At 26.6% G+C, this 19,477-nt stretch overlaps 1 protein-coding gene across 6 annotated transcripts in view; it reads left to right on the top strand.

The window, feature by feature from the left end:
• The window catches only part of LOC142223386 (uncharacterized), a 256,164-nt gene that overhangs the window by 224,187 nt on the left and 12,500 nt on the right, over positions 1-19,477 (top strand). For all 6 annotated transcript variants that reach the window (XM_075293268.1, XM_075293266.1, XM_075293265.1 and 3 more), the window contains one exon: positions 17,893-18,030. In XM_075293268.1, the coding sequence (XP_075149383.1) occupies positions 17,893-18,030 (138 nt within the window). The remainder of the gene's footprint in view (positions 1-17,892; positions 18,031-19,477) is intronic.

The raw sequence follows: 19,477 nt of genomic DNA, 5'->3' as shown, positions 1-19,477 counted from the left end.
TATGGGGGAAAATGAAAAATAAATGTAATGGCTGTTTATGAAGAAAATAGCTAGGAAGAAACCTCGAGGGCATGTTGAATTTAAATATATCATTCATAAATTTGTGTTATTCCATATGATTGTCTTCAGAAAGGCCTTGATCTTTAACAATGTATGGTAACTACGGTTACCACTCGTGCCACAAATATCGACCAAAATTTGAATAAAAGCTTACCAGAAATCTACCAAATATATATTTCTATAGAAAATTTTGTCAAAATTTTATTTCTATAGAAAATTTTCTCAAACTTTTATTTCTATAGAAAATTTTTTCAAAATTTTATTTCTATAGAAAATTTTCTAAAAATTTTATTTCTATACAATCTTTTTCAAAATATTATTTCTGTAGAAAATTTTTTCAAAATTTTATTTCTATAGAAAATATTCTCAAAATTTTATTTCTATAGAAAATTTTCTCAAAATTTTATTTCCATACAAAATTTTGTGAAAATTGTATTTCTATGGAAAAATTTGCGAACATTTTATTACTATACAAAATTTTTTCAGCATTTTATTTCTATAGAAAATTTTGTCAAAATTTTATTTCTATAGAAAAGTTTGTCAAAATTTTATTTCTATAGAAAATTTTGTCAAAATTTTATTTCTATAGAAAATTTTGTCAAAATTTTATGTCTATAGAAAATATTATCCAAATTTTATTTCTATAGAAATTTTTCTCAAAATTGTTATATTCTGTAGAAAATTTTTATCAAAATTTTCTCAAAACATTGTTTTATATAACATTTTATTTCTATAGAGATTTGAAAATTTTATTTCTATAGAAAATTTTCTCAAAATATTATTTCTATAGAAACTTTCCTCAAAATTTTATTTCTATAGATTATTTTCTCAAAATTTATATTCCCTAAAAATTTTCTCAAAATTTCATTTCTATCCAAATATAGAAAATTTTGTGAAAATTTTATTTCTACGGAAATTTTGTCAAAATTTTATTTCTATGGAAAATTTTGTCAACATTTTATTTCTATAGAAATTTTTCTCAAAAAATTATTTCTATAGAAAATTTTGTCAAAAGTTTATTTCTATAGAAAATTTCGTCAAAATTTTATGTCTATACAAAATATTCTCAAAATTTTATTTCTATATAAAATTTTCTCAACATTTTTTTTCTATTGAAAAATTTCTCCAAATTTATATTCTGTAGAAAATTGTCTCAAAATTTTATTTCTATACAAAATTTTGTCAAAATTTATATTCCGTAAAAAATTTTCTCAAAATTTTATTTCTATACAAAATTTTGTCAAAATTTTATGTCTATAGAAAATTTTGTGAAAATTTTATTTCTATGGAAATTTTCTCAAAATTGTATGTCTATAGAAAATTTTGTCAAAATTTTATTCCTATTTATAGAAAAGTTTGTCAAAATTTTATTTCTATAGAAAAGTTTGTCAAAATATTATTTCTATAGAAAATATTGTCAAAATTTTATTTCTATACAAAATTTTGTAAACATTTTATTTTTATAGAAATATTCTCAAAATTTGTCTTCTTTAGAACAAATTTTCAAAATTTTATTTCTATTGAAAATTTTCTCAAAATGTATATTGTGTAGAAAATTTTCTCAAAATTGTATTTCTATAAAAAATTTTCTCAAAATTTTATTTCTATAGAATATTTTCTCAAAATTTATATTCCGTAAAAAAATTTCTCAAAATTTTATTTCTTTACAAAATTTTGTCAAAATTTTATATCTATAGAAAATTTTTGTGAAAATTTTATTTCTATAGAAATTTTCTCAAAATAGTATTTCTATAGAAAATTTTGTCGAAATTTTATTTCTATAGAAAAGGTTGTCAAAATATTATTTCTATAGACAATTTTCACAAAGTTTTATTTCTATACAAAATTTTGTAAACATTTTATTTGTATAGAAAATATTCTCAAAATTTTCTTCTTTAGAAAAAATTTTCAAAATTTTATTTCTATTGAAAATTTTCTCAAAATTTATATTCTGTAGAAAATTTTCTCAAAATTTTATTTCTATTGAAAATTTTCTCAAAATTTATATTCTGTAGAATATTTTCTCAAAATTGTATTTCTATAGAAAATTTTGTCTATAGAAAATTTTATGAAAATTTTATTTCTATGGAAAATTTTGTCAAAATCTTATTTCTCTATATAAAATTTTATAAAAATTTTATATCTATAGGAAATTTTCTTAAAATATTATTTCTATATAGAATTTTGTAAAAATTCCATTTCTATAGAAAAGTTTGTCAAAATTTTATTTCTATAGAAAATTTTGTCAAAAGTTTATTTCAGAAAGTTTTTACCAAAATTTTTATTTCTATACAAAATTTTGTGAAAATTTTATTGCTATAGAGAATTTTGTAAATTTTTTTTTCTATATAGAATTTTGTTAAAATTTTATTTCTATAGAATATTTTGTAAAATTTTATTTTTACAGAAAATTTTGTCAAAATTTTATTTCTATAGAAAATTTTGTCAAAAGTTTATTTCTATAGAAAATTTCTTCAAAATTTTATGTCTATATAAAATATTCTCAAAATTTTATTTCTATATAAAATTTTCTCAAAATTTTATTTCTATTGAAAATTTTCTCAAAATATAGTTATTTCTAAAGAAAATTTTCTCAAAATTTTATTTCTATAGAATATTTTCTCAAAATTTATATTCCGTAAAAAATTTTCTCAAAATTTTATTTCTATAGAAAATTTTGTCAAAATTTATATTCTGTAGAAAATTTTCCCAAAATTTTATTTCTATAGAAAATTTTCTCAAAATTTTGTTTTATAGAAACTATTTCCACAATTTTATTTATATATACACTTTTTCCGAAATTTTTTTATATAAACTTTTATCAAAATTTTATTTCTATAGAGATTTGATCAACATATCAACAACAACACATCAAGAATTCTACTAGTCTACCAAACAGAAATAAATCCACTATTATTGGTAGAATTTTATTTTTACATAATATACGTTGCATTTTCATATATTTTAAGATAATAAAGAACATAGAACCCTTTTTATTTTGTACAATTTGTTTAAATTTAACGAAAAATATTGTAGGGGAAATTATAGGGTATTTTGTTTTTTTTTTTTTGGGGAACGTAGGGGAAAGTAGGGAACTTTTTTTGTCCTTATAGGGTAAACCGACAATTTTCCCTGGCAACAATGCCCAAATTTCACTTTTTCTTTGGGGTTCCAAAACCTATTTATCTCCCAAGACGACTTATCTGTACAAATTCCGAATAAGTTATTATAGAATGTTAATTTTAGTTTAAGTAACTATTATTCTGATATAGACTATATACTATATATTTATGATCAAAATCAATTTCATAGATCCTAAGAGTATTCAATATTTTTGTTAACAATATCTGTTCCTTCATTTACCCTTTATGGTACTCTCATTAATTAACTTACATTAAAACCCTTCATTTTTGAGCCATATTATGACTTTCTTTAACATCTGTTCTCAATTGGGCTATGCAATTAAATCAAAAATCTTTCTGTGAGTAGTCAGTCAGTGACCCATTTCATACGTGCAGTTGAAACGTGCTTCAAATTTTGAAATCTTGATGTGGCAATTATTTGGATTTTTTTTTTTCTTAGAAATGACTCTGCAGCTATCATTCCAAGTGATATAAAAAAAAAACTTTCGTCATTGCCTTCGTCAAATGCCTGTTATGACAATGGCACTATCACCAAAAAAAAAAATTCCAAAAAATCTCAGTATACCACAATGGGATTATGACCATATCATTGCCATCATCTTTGTTGCGAACGCGGTAATAGTAAGACTAATAACAATAGACTCGAATGTAGTTGTTGCTGTTTTCGGATTTTTTTATCTCTCTATCAAGTGTTTGAACACTTTCACATCTTCAGTAGAAAACACTTCAAGAGTTTTAAATTCAAAGTTCTGGTGGCGGTGATGTTGATGGTGGTCTTAATGACCAGCAAGTGTGATGGTAGGGAGCAATTGTGGCATTTGTTTTTATATTTCTTTCACTCTCAACCTCAAGCCAAATAACAACAATATGATTTTTTTTTTTAATTTTTGGACTTATAGCCAGGCCATCCTTGACTGTGGCATATGAATTCATTGGGAAAAGTTTCACTGCATTGTAATCATTAGCCAGAGAGGCGTAATAACACCCTAATCGGAAGTATTTCTTTTTAAAAGCATCCCTCCACCCAACGCCTTTATCTGCCGTCGTCATATCTGACTGCCAGTCGTCAACACTTACTTTGCCCGTTCATATCTCCAATCATATATATGCACAAGTTGTTTTCTTAATTGTTTTAAATAAAATTTCTCGTAAGATGGACTGACGTCAAGTGGATGTATGGGTGATTCATGATACAAAACTAAGAATTGGCAATGAATCGTAATGGAAGAGATTGGTAATTTCACCCCTTTTGTTTGTTTGTTTGTATATGGTGATAATCCCATATATAACAAAAATTTGTTTATTTTTTAAGTAGAAAAAAAAAACATAATAACGACACAAAATAAATATGAATTAATTTATGGCAATTTGAAAAATTACAAGAGAAAGAAAAAATTCGAATATGTTTTCCAAAATGATCAAACAAAGGAAACAAAAAACAAGTAAGGAAAGTCTAAAGTCGGGCGGGGCCGACTATATTACACCCTGCACCACTTTGTAGATCTAAATTTTCGATACCATATCACATCCTATATATAAAGGTTTGTCCCAAATACATACATTTAAATATCACTCGATTTGGACAGAATTTGATAGACTTTTACAAAACCTATAGACTCAAACATTTAAATCTGAAGCAATTTTAAGGAAACTTCACAAAAGTTTATTTATGATTTATCGCTCGATATATATGTATTAGAAGTTTAGGATAATTTGAGTCATTTTTACAACGATTTGACAAGGAAAATGTTGGTATTTTGACCATTTTTGTCGAAATCAGAAAAACATATATGTGGGAGCTATATCTAAATCTGAACCGATTTCAATCAAATTTGGCACACATGACTATATTACTAATTGTACTCCTAGTGCAAAATTGCAACCAAATTGGGCCAAAACTCTGGCTTCTGGGGCCATATAAGTCCATATCGGGCGAAAAATATATATGGAAGCTATATCTAAATCTGAACCGATTTCAATCAAATTTGGCACGCATAGCTACAATGCTAAATCTACTCCCTATGCAAAATTTCAACCACATTGGGCCAAAGCTCTGGTTTTTAGGACCATATTAGTCCATATCGGGCGAAAGATATATATGCGAGCCATATCTAAATCTGAACCGATTTCAATCAACTTTTGCACACTTGACTATACTACTAATTGTACTCCTAGTGCAAAATTTCAACCAAATTCGGCCAAAAATCTGGCTCCTGGGGCCATATAAGTCCATATCGGGCGAAAGATATATATGGGAGCTATATCTAAATCTGAACCGATTTAGCTGATATTTTGCAAGATTTTCGAGATTCATAAAATATTTGCATGTACGGTATTTCAAGAATATCGGTTGATAAACACGCTAACTATGACCACATCGGGGATAAATATATATGGCAGCTATATCTAAATCTGAACCGATTTTTTCCAAAACCAATAGCGATTGTCTCTGTCCCAAGAAACGGCCCTCTGCCAAATTTGAGGACGATCGGGCTTAAATTGCGAGCTGTACTTTGTGCACAAAATTACATATACACACGCAAAGAAAAAAAACGTTTGGAAAACGTGTACCGAAAACGTTTTTCTTTTGTTAGAGTTTTTTTGCATTGCTTCGAAAATTTTAAACTTTTATCACCAAAAAATTCGTTTGTTACAAAATTTTTATTTTTTCAATAAAAAAAGTTATTTTTGAAATAACAACACAGTCCATTTCGTTTATATCAAACACTGTTCTTTTCTGACTTTAGGTCTTTAATAAGACACATTTTACAGTTCAAAATTTAATATAGTACAATGTAATGTTGAACATTTTTTCGGAATCTTCCGAATATATCTGGAATATATGTAAAAAAAAAGCAAAAAAAAAACTTTGGCCCAAGCAGGGATCGAACCCACGACCCTTGGCATGAGAGTCGGACGTAGCTACCACTGCTCCACGGTGCCAAACTAAATGTTTGTTTCTGTTAAATAAACTTTGTTTATTCGGTTCGTGGGCGCCGCAAGCTATGCTATATAAATATAACTTATATGGATATTTATCTATTGATGACCATAACAGGTACATAGCTCAGTGGTTAGTGTGTTGGCTTACAATGTGCATGGTCCGCGGTTCGATTCTCCGTCCAGGCGAAAGTTAAAAAAAATTTTAAAAATTTATAAAATCGTATAATTTCTTCTACATTGTTGGTATTACAGGAAAAGGTGTTAAGAACTAAAAATCCTAGTGGATGTGAGAAAGATGTGAGGGACAATGCAATTAGCAAGAAAATAATGTTTTTTTTTTTTTTGAGCTAGTCTTTATGAAATTGTTTTTACATCCTGGAAAAGAATAAACGTTTATCACAAAAAGTATATACTTTTCTTCCAAATACACTTCCTTACAGCGAAAAGCAAATGAGAAACGAACTTTGTTTGTCTAAAATTTCATTTGGGAGGAAAGAATTATTTTTTTGCGTGCAGACAGACGGACAGACAGACAGACGGACATCGCTAAATCGACTCAGAATTTAATTCTAAACCGATCGGTATACTAAAAGATGGGTCTATGACCACTATTTCTTGGCGTTACATACAAATGCACAAACTTATTATACACTGTACCACAGTAGTGGTGAAGGGTATAAAAATGCAGAAAATTTTATTGTACATTTAAATTTAGAGAATTTTTTCCTATAAATTAAGTTTCATGCACACAAACAAATATTTTTTGTATTCTATCACGAAATTAATTGATCCAATTAAATTTTAATTGAAATGTCTTCAATCACAGAAATGAGAAAATGATAGTATCGATTAAAAAAATTATTGATCCCACTGAAAAATTAATTGATCCAAATAAAAAATTTATTGAAAGTCATTTAAAAAAATAATTGATCCAATTAAAAAATTAATTGATACTATTCATTTTTGTGATTGCTTTTTGTTTCAATTTAAAAAAATTGGTGAATCAATTAAATTTTTAATTGAATATTTTTTAAAATTCAATTAAGTTTTTAATTGGAAAAATTTTCGTGAACATTTTTTCTATGTGAAATGCGTCTTCTCGAGGCCTGCAAAATTAAAAAGTTTTTTTTTTTGTCTCAAGAATTGCCTCTTTGTTCTCCGAAAATTTCGAAATAAATCTGATAGGCTATTTCGGTATCCCACTTTTAGCCACCAATGAGGAACTACCGATTGTCCCAGATTTTGGTGAATAATATGATCGTAAAAATTTCTTTTTGATTGAAAAATGGGTTTAGTTTCTTACTTAGCAGGTAGGTAAGTTTTAAATCCAGCATTACTGTGGAGAATTTCTGAAAAGTGGCACAAAAAGTGTCACACATTTGTAAAAAGTGGCACCAAACGTGGCAGACTTGTTCATGAACCATTTTTCAGAGTGATAGATATAAATATATGGGAGAATATGGGAACAGATTTCAACAAAAATTGTCCGATTCATAAATTTTGTTTTTACACTAATGCTTTTGGTGTTGATTCTGAGCCAAAGGAGCGGAGAATTTCTGAAAAGTAACACAAAAAGTGTCACACATTAGTAAAAAGTGGCACCATACCTGGCCGACTTCTTCATGCATATGTACACAGAAAAAAAAAACAAGTATATACGGCCGTAAGTTCGGCCAGGCCGAAGCTTATGTACCCTCTACCATGGATTGCCTAGAAACTTCTACTGAAGACTGTCATCCACAATGGAATTACTTGGGTTGCGGTAACACTTGCCGATGGCAAGGTATCTTAAAACTTCCTAACACCGTAATATATACCACATAATCCATACGTGGTATATGTTAAACTAAAAAAGAGCGATTAAATACGTATATAATTAAGTTTAAAATTTCTATAGAAATAAAATTTTGACTAAATAAAATTTTGACAACATTTTCTATAGAAGTAAAATTTGGAAAAAATTTTCTATAGAAATAAAATTTGGAAAAAAATTTCTATAGAAATAAAATTTGAAAAAAATTTTCTATAGAAATAACATTTTGACAAAATTGTCTACAGAAATAACATTTTGACAATGTATTCTATAAAAATAAAATTTTGGTAGATTATTTTTGGCTCGAGTGGCAACCATGATTATGAACCGATATGGACCAATTTTTGTGTGATTGGGGATCGGCTATATATAACTATAGACCGATATGGACCAATTTTCCCATGGTTATTAGCGGCCTTATACTAACACCACGTTCCGAATTTCAACCGGATCGGATGAATTTTGCTGCTCTAAGAGGCTCCGGAGATCAAATCTGGGGAACAGTTTATATGGGGGCTACATATATAATTATGGACCGATATGGACCAATTCTTGCGTGTTTGTTGGAGACCACATTCTAACACCACGTTCCAAATTTCAACGGGATCGGATGAATTTTCCTCCTCTAAGAGGTTCCGGAGGTCAAATCTGGGGATCGGCTTATATGGGGGCTATATATAATTATGAACCGATATGGCCCAATTTTGGCATGGTTATTAGAGACAATATACCAACACCATGTACCAAATTTCAGCCGGATCGGATGAAATTTGCTTCTCTTAGAGGCTCCGCAAGCCAAATCGGGGGATCGGTTTATATGGGGGCTATATATAATTATGGACCGATGTGGACCAATTTTTGCATGGTTATTAGAGACCATATACTAACACCATGTACCAAATTTAAGCCGGATCGGATGAAATTTGCTTCTCTTAGAGCAATCGCAAGCCAAATTTGGGGGTCCGTTTATATGGGGGCTACACGTAAAAGTAGACCGATATGGACCAATTTTTGCGTGGTTGTTAGAGACCATATACTAACACCATGTACCAAATTTCAGCCGGATCGGATGAAATTTGCTTCTCTTAGAGCAATCGCAAGCCAAATTTGGGGGTCCGTTTATATGGGGGCTATACGTAAAAGTGGACCGATATGGCCCATTTTCAATACCATCCGACCTACATCAATAACAACTACTGGTGCCAAGTTTCAAGTCGATAGTTTGCTTCGTTTGGAAGTTAGCGTGATTTCAACAGACTGACGGACGGACATGCTCAGATCGACTCAGAATTTCACCACGACCCATAATATATATACTTTATGGGGTCTTAGAGCAATATTTCGATGTGTTACAAACGGAATGACAAAGTTAATATACCCCCATCCTATGGTGGAGGGTATAAAAGTGAAATTGGAAAAAAAATTGTTTTTAAGTTTTTTTTTTTTTAATTTCTTCATCCAAATGAACTTCCAAGTACAACTTCTAAAGCAATGCAAAGGATCCAAAAATGGAGTACTTCCGTCCTATGACAAATCTATGTAAAACTTAGAACCTCACTATTCTAAAAATAATTAGGCAGGTAAAAAAGATGAAGGTAAAAAGGGAAAACTGCTCAAAAATATTGTAATGGTGCAATGGTGGTGCAATGGTCAGCATGCCCGACTTGCATACACAAGGTCGTGGGTTCGATTCTTGCTTCGACCTAACACCAAAAAGTTTTTCAGCGGTGGATTATCCCACCTCTGTAATGCTGGTGACAATTCTGAGGTTTTCAAAGCTTCTTTAAGTGGTTTCAACGTATTGTGGAACGCCGTGCGGACTCGGCTATAAAAAGGAGGTACCTTTTCATTTTCATTGAGACATGAAATCGGGCAGCACTAAGTGATAAGAGAGAAGTTCGCCAATGTGGTATCACAATGGACTGAAAAGTCTAAGTGAGCCTGATACATCGGGCTGCCACATAACCTAACCTAAACTCCACTATTAGTTTCGGCACCGATTTTATTCCCAATTTTAATGGGATTTCGGATAAAAATTTAATAAAAGATTACAGTATAAATAAATTGTAATTAAAAAGTGCCACTTGAATGGCACAGTATGTCAAAAAGGTGGCACAAAAATGAAAAAATAAGGCATTTAGTGACTAAACAAAAAGTGGCACAAAAATATCAGTGTTTGGAATAAGTGACAAGAATTTCACTAAAGTTGCACAACATGCGTCGCTAGTTGGAAATAAATAATAAGAGTAACAAATTTTTTTTTAAACAAAATGCTTTTACCTAATTTCAATATCATTACCAAAATACTTTTACCAAGATTTTCAAGACCACAACAACAGATTTTTTTCTCCTATTATTCCTCTAATAGCATCAATAAAAGCTTGCAATATCCCACTTTTGTGTTTGTTTTGTGTGTGTAAGACAAGATTTTCCAATATTTGCCAAAGTTTCTTATTGGCCTTTCATTTCTTATTATTTTTCATTTTCAATCAAAAATGAAAAAGAAAAAACTATTCTATTGGCTTTATGCCAATTATATAGATAGAAATATGCAGAGATACAAATAAATTTGAAAGTTTTTTTGTTTTTGTTTTCGTTTTTTTTTTGGCTTTGTCGTTGTAGGCCAATTTTTGGCACGATTACAAATCGCGTGTCGGCTAAACTTGACATCATTTGGTGTGGAAGCATACATAGTAGGTAGGTGATTAACAGCATAATAGCTACTAATTGTTGTTGCCAAAGATTTTATATGAAATGTGAAAAAATGTTTTGTTATCATCATCTTGTATGGTAGAAATATTTAAATTAGTTCATATAAACAATGATGTCGTTGTAAGCAGTGGCCTAAAGGGGGATGTATGTAAATAAAAACTTGAGCATACTTTTAGGATAAAAAAAATTAAAAATTACAAAAAAAAAATTAAGGAAAATAAGTTCATTGTTCTTTACTTCTAAAAAAAATTCCCTGAAGACGAACATCGGTGATGTTTCGAAATATTGGATAATTTTAAATAAAAAGTACAACTCAAGAAACAACAACATCTGTTTTTATTCACATGATCTCAAGCCAAACTAAACAAATATAATTAATGGAAAATAAAAAAGTTAGACATTTTAAAACTTTTACAAAAACCGAGCAAAGCGTTTATAAACATAATATTCACATTGCAAAATGAAATTCTTGGAAATATATTATAATAACAATTACATACTTTATGATATTTTTTAATGTTCATCGTTAAACTCTATAATATAGTTTTCGAAATACACAAGGTTATATCCTAATATTTAACAAAATAATATACAAGTCTCCCTTGCAATACAAAAGCTCCCTGGCAAATTAAGTTAAAGCTGTTTTTCTATGGGACATTGCTCATCGAAAAAAATTGCATACTTTTAGGCCCATATATTTAATTCTACAGAGTCACAACAACTTTCAAATAGGTGACTCAATTTTATACGCAATACAATGAGAATTAAGTTTTGCTGAATAACTATTTAGTAAAAGATTTCGAGCACATAAACGGCATGCCGATCTAAGTGAAATTTTCACGGATTGTGAGGGAAATTATAAATCTCACTTTTAAAAACGCATTCACGACATCGTAAGTGAGTACAATACTATGATTATATACTATAGCATAAGCTTAGGCTATAAATGTAGATGTATTACTTAATAAACTATCTATAGAGCAAAAAAAAACAATAGCATACTTTTAGGACACTATTCATTAGCATATGTTTATTTTAAGGCTCACCGTAAATTGTAAATAAAAAATAAACAAAAAATCAAGATAAATTTAATGCTTTATATTTTAAATGACTGCCCTTTTCTGTGTATTTATGATTACTTTTAAAAGCATTTTTGGCCAAAGACTCTTTAGGAAATTAAACCCCATTTCATGGACCTAGACTTCCCCTATCAAAATAAATGCCATACAACAACAATGTATGCTAACATATGCCAAAGTTTTGTCTTTGCACAAAATAAAGTTGATACAAAAAGTGTACTTTAACAAAGGCAAAAGTATACATTGTAATTTGCTAAGATGTTTTTTTTTTTTTGGAATCTGGGAAACATTTTCTTTGCTTTGACCAAAAAACCTAATGGCCTAATGATTATTACTTGTCTGTTTTTTTTTTTTTTGTTAACATTGTCCATTTATGAAACTTACAATATTTTCTTTTCTTCTTTTGTAGCAAAAAGGCAAACGTTTTTCCTCTTCATGTAGTAATAGGAAAAGTTCGTTGTTATTGCCTTTGGTCACATGAGAAGTCAATTGGCCTATTGAAAACATGGCCAAATTCTGGAAGCCCTCGTAATGCCTAACTATGTTAGTTTGGAAAACAATAAGAGGATGTATTTAAATCTGACCTTTTGCTTGAACTTATTTGATTTTTCTTATGGCTAACAAAACATTAGCATACAACTTCAATAAAAGTCTTATAATTTTTTTCTGATAAACTTTCATAATTTCTTTTAAATTTCCATGGACAATTTAGAAACAATCTAAAACAATAGAAGCTAAGTGAATACGAATAGGAAAATAATATAAATTGCCAGAGTACGGTAGGGCGAGATATACTTAAAAAATGTATTGCATACTTTGGGGGATTACCTGGAAAAATATTATTGTTATTAGGAGATTTGATTAAAATTATTTATCTCATAATATCTTGTGTTATGGTATAAATAAAACAATATAATTAAGACAATAAATTATAGTCTTCCTGCTAACCTTTGCGTAAAAAATACAAATTACCAACAAAAAAAATTAAAATAGAAAAACTAGTATTAATAAAAAATATATGCTGCATACTTATAGGGTTATTTATATAAATACAAATTGCAAAAAAATATATAAAAAAAAATAAATAAAATAATAAATAATAAAATAATATATATAAAATATATACTAGTATTAATAAAAAATTTACGCTCCATACTTATAGGGTTATGTATTATCATATCCCTATAAGTATGCAACATGGGTATATTTTTTAATATTAATATTAATATTTTTATTTATTTATTTTTTACTTAATTTATTATAATTACAAATCATAATAAAGTTATTTATACGGGCACTAGCAACTAGAGGCTATCGGCCTATATTAATATTTTTGTTATTATGCATACCAACCACGGATACCACAGTTGGTAGAATTCTACCAAAAATGGTAGATTTTTACTGTTTGGTAGATTGGTAGAATTCTGGATGCTTTGGTAGATTTTACAAATAAAATAGCGGCAAAAATTTCTATAGAAATGAAATAAAAATTTTCTATAGAAATAAAATTTTGACAAAATTTTCTATAGAAATACATTTTTGACAACAGTTTCTATAGAAATTAAATTTGTGACAAAATTTTCTATGGAAATAAAATTTTGACAAAATTTTCTATAGAAATAAAATTTTGACAAAATTTTCTATACAAATAAAATTTTCTTTAGAAAAAAAATTTGACAAAATTTTCTTTAGAAAAAAAATTTTGACAAAATTTTCTATAGAAATAAAATTTTAACAAAATTTTCTATAGAAATAAAATTTTGACGAAATTTTCTATAAAAATAAAATATTGACAAAATTTTCTGTAGATTTAAAATTTTATCAAAATTTTCTATAGAAATACATTTTTGACAACAGTTTCTATAGAAATAAAATTTTGACAAAATTTTCTATTAATATAAAAATTTGACAAAATTTTCTATAGAAATAAAATTTTGACAAAATTTTCTATAGAATTAAAATTTTGACAAAATGTTCTATAGAAATAAAAATTTTACAAAATTTTCTATAGAAATAAAATTTTGACAAAATTTTCTATAGAAATAAAATTTCGACAAAATTTTCTTTAGAAATAAAATTTTGACAAAATTTTCTATAGAAATAAAATTTTGACAAAAATTTCTATAGAAAAAAAATTTTGACAAAATTTTCTATAGAAATAAAATTTTGATAAAATTTTCTATAGAAATAAAATTTTGACAAAATTTTCTATAGAAATACAATTTTGAAAAAATTTTCTATAGGGGAAAAAAATTTAACAAAATTTTCTATAGAAATAAAATTTTGACAGAATTTTCTATAGAAATAAGATGTTGACAAAATTTTCTCTTGAAATACAATTTTGATAAAATTTTCTATTAATATAAAAATTTGGCAAAATTTTCTATAGAAATAAAATTTTGGTAAAATTTTCTAAAGAAATAAAATTTTGACTAAATTTTCTGTAGAAATAAAATTTTGACAAAATTTTCTATAGAAATAAAATGTTCACAAAGTTTTCTATAGAAATAAAATTTTGACAAAATTTTCTATAGAAATACAATTTGGAAAAAATTTTCTATAGGGAAAAAAATTTAACAAAATTTTCTATAGAAATAAAATTTTGACAAAATTTTCTATAGAAATAAAATTTTGACTAAACTTTCTAAGAAATACATTTTTGACAACATTTTCTATAAAAATTAAATTTTTGACAAAAATTTCTATAGAAATACTAGTTCTATAGAAACAAAATTTTCTATAGAAAAAAGATCTATAGAAATACTATTTTGATAAAATTTTCTATAGAATTAAAATTTTGACAAAATGTTCTATAGAAATAAGATGTTGACAAAATTTTTTCTTGAAATACAATTTTGATAAAATTTTCTATTAATATAAAAATTTGGCAAAATTTTCTATAGAAATAAAATTTTGGTAAAATTTTCTATAGAAATAAAATTTTGACAAAATTTTCTATAAAAATAAAATTTTGACAAAATTTTCTATAGAAATAAAATTTTCACAAAATTTTCTATAGAAATAAAATTTTGACTAAATTTTCTATAGAATTAACATTTTGACAAAATTTTCCATAGAAATAAAATATTTACAAATTTTTCTATAGAAATAAAATTTTGACAAAATTTTCTATAGAAATAAAATTTTGACAAAATTTTCTATAGAAATAAAATTTTGACAAAATTTTCTATAGAAATAAAATTTTGACAAAATTTTCTATAGGGAAAAAAAAATAACAAAATTTTCTATAGAAATAAAATTTTGACAAAATTTTCTATAGAAATAAAATGTTAACTAAACTTTCTAAGAAATACATTTTTGACAACATTTTCTATAAAAATTAAATTTTTGACAAAAATTTCTATAGAAATACTAGTTCTATAGAAACAAAATTTTCTATAGAAAAAAAATCTATAGAAATACTATTTTGATAAAATTTTCTATAGAAATAAAATTTTCACAAAATTTTCTATAGAAATAAAATTTTGACAAAATTTTCTATAGAAATACAATTTTGAAAAAATTTTCTATAGGGAAAAAAATTTAACAAAATTTTCTATAGAAATAAAATTTTGACAAAATTTTCTATAGAAATGAAATTTTGACAAAATTTTCTATAAAAATAAAATTTTGACAAAATTTTCTATTTTTTATAGAAATAAAATGTCTATTTTTTATAGAAATAAAATGTTGACAAAATTTTCTCTTGAAATACAATTTTGATAAAATTTTCTATTAATTAAAAAGTTGACAAAATTTTTTATAGAAATAAAATTTTGACAAAATTTTCTATAGAAATAAAATTTTGACAAATTTTCTATTGAATTAAAAATTTGACAAAATTCTCTATAGAAATAAAATTTTGACAAAATTTTCTATAGAAATAAATTTTTGACAATAGTTTCTATAGAAATTAAATTTTTGACAAAATTTTCTATAGATTTAAAATTTTGTCAAAATTATCTGTAGATTTAAAATTTCGACAAAATTTTCTATATAAATAAAATTTTGACAAAATTTTCTATAGAAATAACATTTTGACAAAATTTTCTCTTGAAATAACATTTTGACAAAATTTTCTATTAATATAAAAATTTGACAAAATTTTCTATAGAATTAAAATTTTGACAAAATTGTCTATAAAAATAAAATGTTGACAAAATTTGCTATAGAAATACTATTTTGACAACATTTTTTATAAAAATAATATTTTGACAAAATTTTCTACAGAAATAAAATTTTAACAAAATTTTCTACAGAAATAAAATTTTAACAAAATTTTCTACAGAAATAAAATTTTAACAAAATTTTCTACAGAAATAAAATTTTGACAAAATTTTCTACAGAAATAAAATTTTGAAAAATTTTCTATAGAAATAAAAATTTGACAATATTTTCTATAGAAATAAAATGTTGACAAAATTTTCTATAGAAATAAAATTTTGACGAAATTTTCTATAGAAATAAAATTTTTACAAAATTTTCTATAGAAATAAAATTTTGACAAAATTTTCTATAGAAATAAAATTTTGACAAAATTTTCTATAGAAATAAAATTTTGACAAAATTTTCTATAGAAACAAAATTTTGACAAAATTTTCTATAGAAATGAAATTTTGACAAAATTTTCTATAGAAATAAAAAATAAATTAGTTTGTTCTTGGCCCGAGTGGCAACCGTGATACCAATATGGAAAGCCTTAAAAATCAATTCAAAAATTCATTTAAAAAGTATAACTACACGATCTACTCGTCTCATACTTTCATATAATTAATTCAATAGTGCTCTTAACTTTATAAACTTTCTCCCAATAACTAATCGTGTAAATAAAATTAATTTAAAATTTAATTAAATACTCGCATTAAAGTGTGAGAAACTTCTCCCACCACAATTCACTCTAAATAGTTTAAACTAATTACAACGTTTAAAATTCCCAAGCCAATATTGTTCGTTAGCATCTATCATTCCGACAAAACATTATTTTCCTATAACGAAAATAACACACTCTATGCTTTTTTCGTCCAAACCAATTTCTGTGCAATTATCAATTAAGTAACCATCTACCATCTAATTAAAAAGCTACTACCGCCAGCAGCAGCAGCTATAATCATGATTGCAGAAGGGGGTAAATGAAAAGAGCATAGCGGGTATAGGTTTCAGAGATAGGGGACGAAATGGAAGAATCAATTCAAATCAAATTTTAACATCCACTTTCATTCAATTCGATCAAAGGCCGCCTCATGCTGGAATGGCAGTAGTCAGTCATCCCATCGGGGAAATCAATTTAGAAACTGTTAGATGATAATGAAATTTTCTTTCATCCTCAGTTAAATTTTCATGCAACATTTCGAAAAATCCATTCTGATAAGCTGCTGATGATGGGGGGAATTTTTGCAACATTGAACCATAATGATTATAATTATCTAAATGATAATCAACGATAATTATGCCCAAAAGCAAACAGACAGACTATCGACACACCATAACCCTATACCTATGTGGGCCTTTCAACCCAAGCGGTTCCACCCAAGCGGCAAAATAGACAAATTACTAAAACGAGTAAATCGGCTAAAGGCCAACTGGGAGCTTACTCAAAAGGTTATTTGTCTAACAACAATGTAAAGAGATTGTAAACTACATGCAAGGTCCTCTCTCCCATAGCCCCTTCACACACACACAATGCTAAGTGAATAATTACAAAATGTCCCCTAGGAAATTTTAATAAATGCTAAAGGCCTTAATGAAGATATTCCATAAGAAAAATGTCCAAGATTTTCTTTTATATTCAATGATTTAAGGATTTTCCATTATTTGGCATATGGTGCGTATGATTTATTTTAATTAAGTGACTTTTAAGGAAAATCCCTTATATCTCTGCTCGTAATAAAGATAAATTGGAAATTTAAACAGTTTTCCAATGGCAACACTTATGGCTTTTAGATTTTAATACAATTTAAGTTACAACTAAAATAATCACATGCTGGGAGCCATGGGAAATCCATGACTAGCCAACATCAATGCTCTTCGCTAATGTGATTAAACCGCTGCTTGTCTGCCAATTCGCCAAACGCAGACTGGAAAACAAATGTTCTGCTTCTCTTGTACTAAACCCATTTTTTTGTTTTGTCTTCTTTTGTTACAGGTCAAATTGGTTGATGTGGAAAAAGTTGAATGGTTAAATCGTCGCTCCTATAGTGCTATTGGTTTACTCTTGGGCCGAGAAGGCAGAGTACTGTTACGTTGTGATGAAGGCCTGGAAGATTGGTTTGAATTGTTGGAGGTAAGTGAGTATGCATAGACTAAAGCTAATACCCGAAAAGAAAAAAAAAAAAGAAAACAATCTATATCTTCTCATCTGTCTGCGAGCATATTTCCAAAGAACGCCACTTAAATAACCCCCCATAAGCCTGCCATAGAAATAGAGTATTCTGTTGATATACACTGATGGCTGATGTTTTTCTTTAGCTTTTCTTTTCTTTTTTGTTTTTTTTTTGTGTCAGTTTATATGGCTTACAATTGTGGGACAATGAACTTGTAAAAGACATAGAAGGCTTACACAACAAAATAAACTAAGAAATTTGTGGCCTCGTTAGGAGATCTTCGCTTCTTATGTAAGAATTTGAAAAAAAGGGGAGAAAACATTACCAAGATAATTCCGTAAGGCAATATTAGATGTTAATAAAATTTAAATGCGGCAAGCTAAAGCCAAAGGAGTATTATGGTTTAAAAGGAAAACAACTAAAATGGGAAACCATTTTTTTTTTCTCTCTAACTATTTTAAATTGCATCATGAAAATAATAATAGCCCTCTTGGGAAAAAATCTTGTGTGGGAACATAATTTAGAGAAAGAAAATAATAATTTTATAAGAATTAAAAAAGATCTAAGGTGAGGTAAAAATTTCTTTAAACTCCAAAGTCTGCTGGACTTTTCTACTTGGTCCCAATGTAGATTTGATTTCCTTAGGGTTTAATCCAATTTTCTCAGAAGTGATAAAGATGGAAACCACTGCTTCTTAAGGGATATAGAATTTAAATACTACTTATCGACATATATTCACGGTTGCATTATCCGAGCCAAAACTTTACCAAAAAATTGGAGAAGATATTACGAAAAAACTACCAACCAAAAACAAACTAATTCGCTAGGTTTTTTTTTCTACAGAAAATTTTGTCATAATTTTATTTCTATAGAAAATTTCGACAAAAATTTATTTCTATAGAAAATTTTGGAAAATTTTTACTTTCTATAGCAAATTTTGTCAAAATTTTCTTTTTTCAGCAAATTTTATCAAAATTTTATTTCTATAAAAAATTTTATCATAATTTTATTTCTATAGAAAACTTTGTCATAATTTTATTTTTATGGAAAACTTGTGTCAAAATTTTACTTTCTATAGAAACTTTTGTCAAAATTTTACTTTCTATAGAAAATTTTGTCAAAAATTTATTTCATTTTATAAAAAATCTCAATTTGCAAAGGTTTATTTCTATAGAAAATTTTGTCAAAATTCTATTTCTATAAAAAATTTTGTCATAATTTTATTTCTATGGAAAATTTTTTCTAAATTTTACTTTCTATAGAAAATTTTGTCAAAATTTTACTTTCTATTGAAAATTTTGTCAAATTTTTTTTATAGAAAATTTAGTCAACAATTTATTTTCTTGTATAAAAAAAATTAATTTCTTTAGAAAATTTTCTCAAAATTTTATTTCTATAAAAAATCTT

This window comes from Haematobia irritans, chromosome 2 (genome assembly GCF_050003625.1).
Source record: "Haematobia irritans isolate KBUSLIRL chromosome 2, ASM5000362v1, whole genome shotgun sequence".
Classification (NCBI taxonomy): Eukaryota; Metazoa; Arthropoda; class Insecta; order Diptera; family Muscidae; genus Haematobia; species Haematobia irritans.
This window is presented reverse-complemented; position numbering and strand designations above follow the sequence as displayed.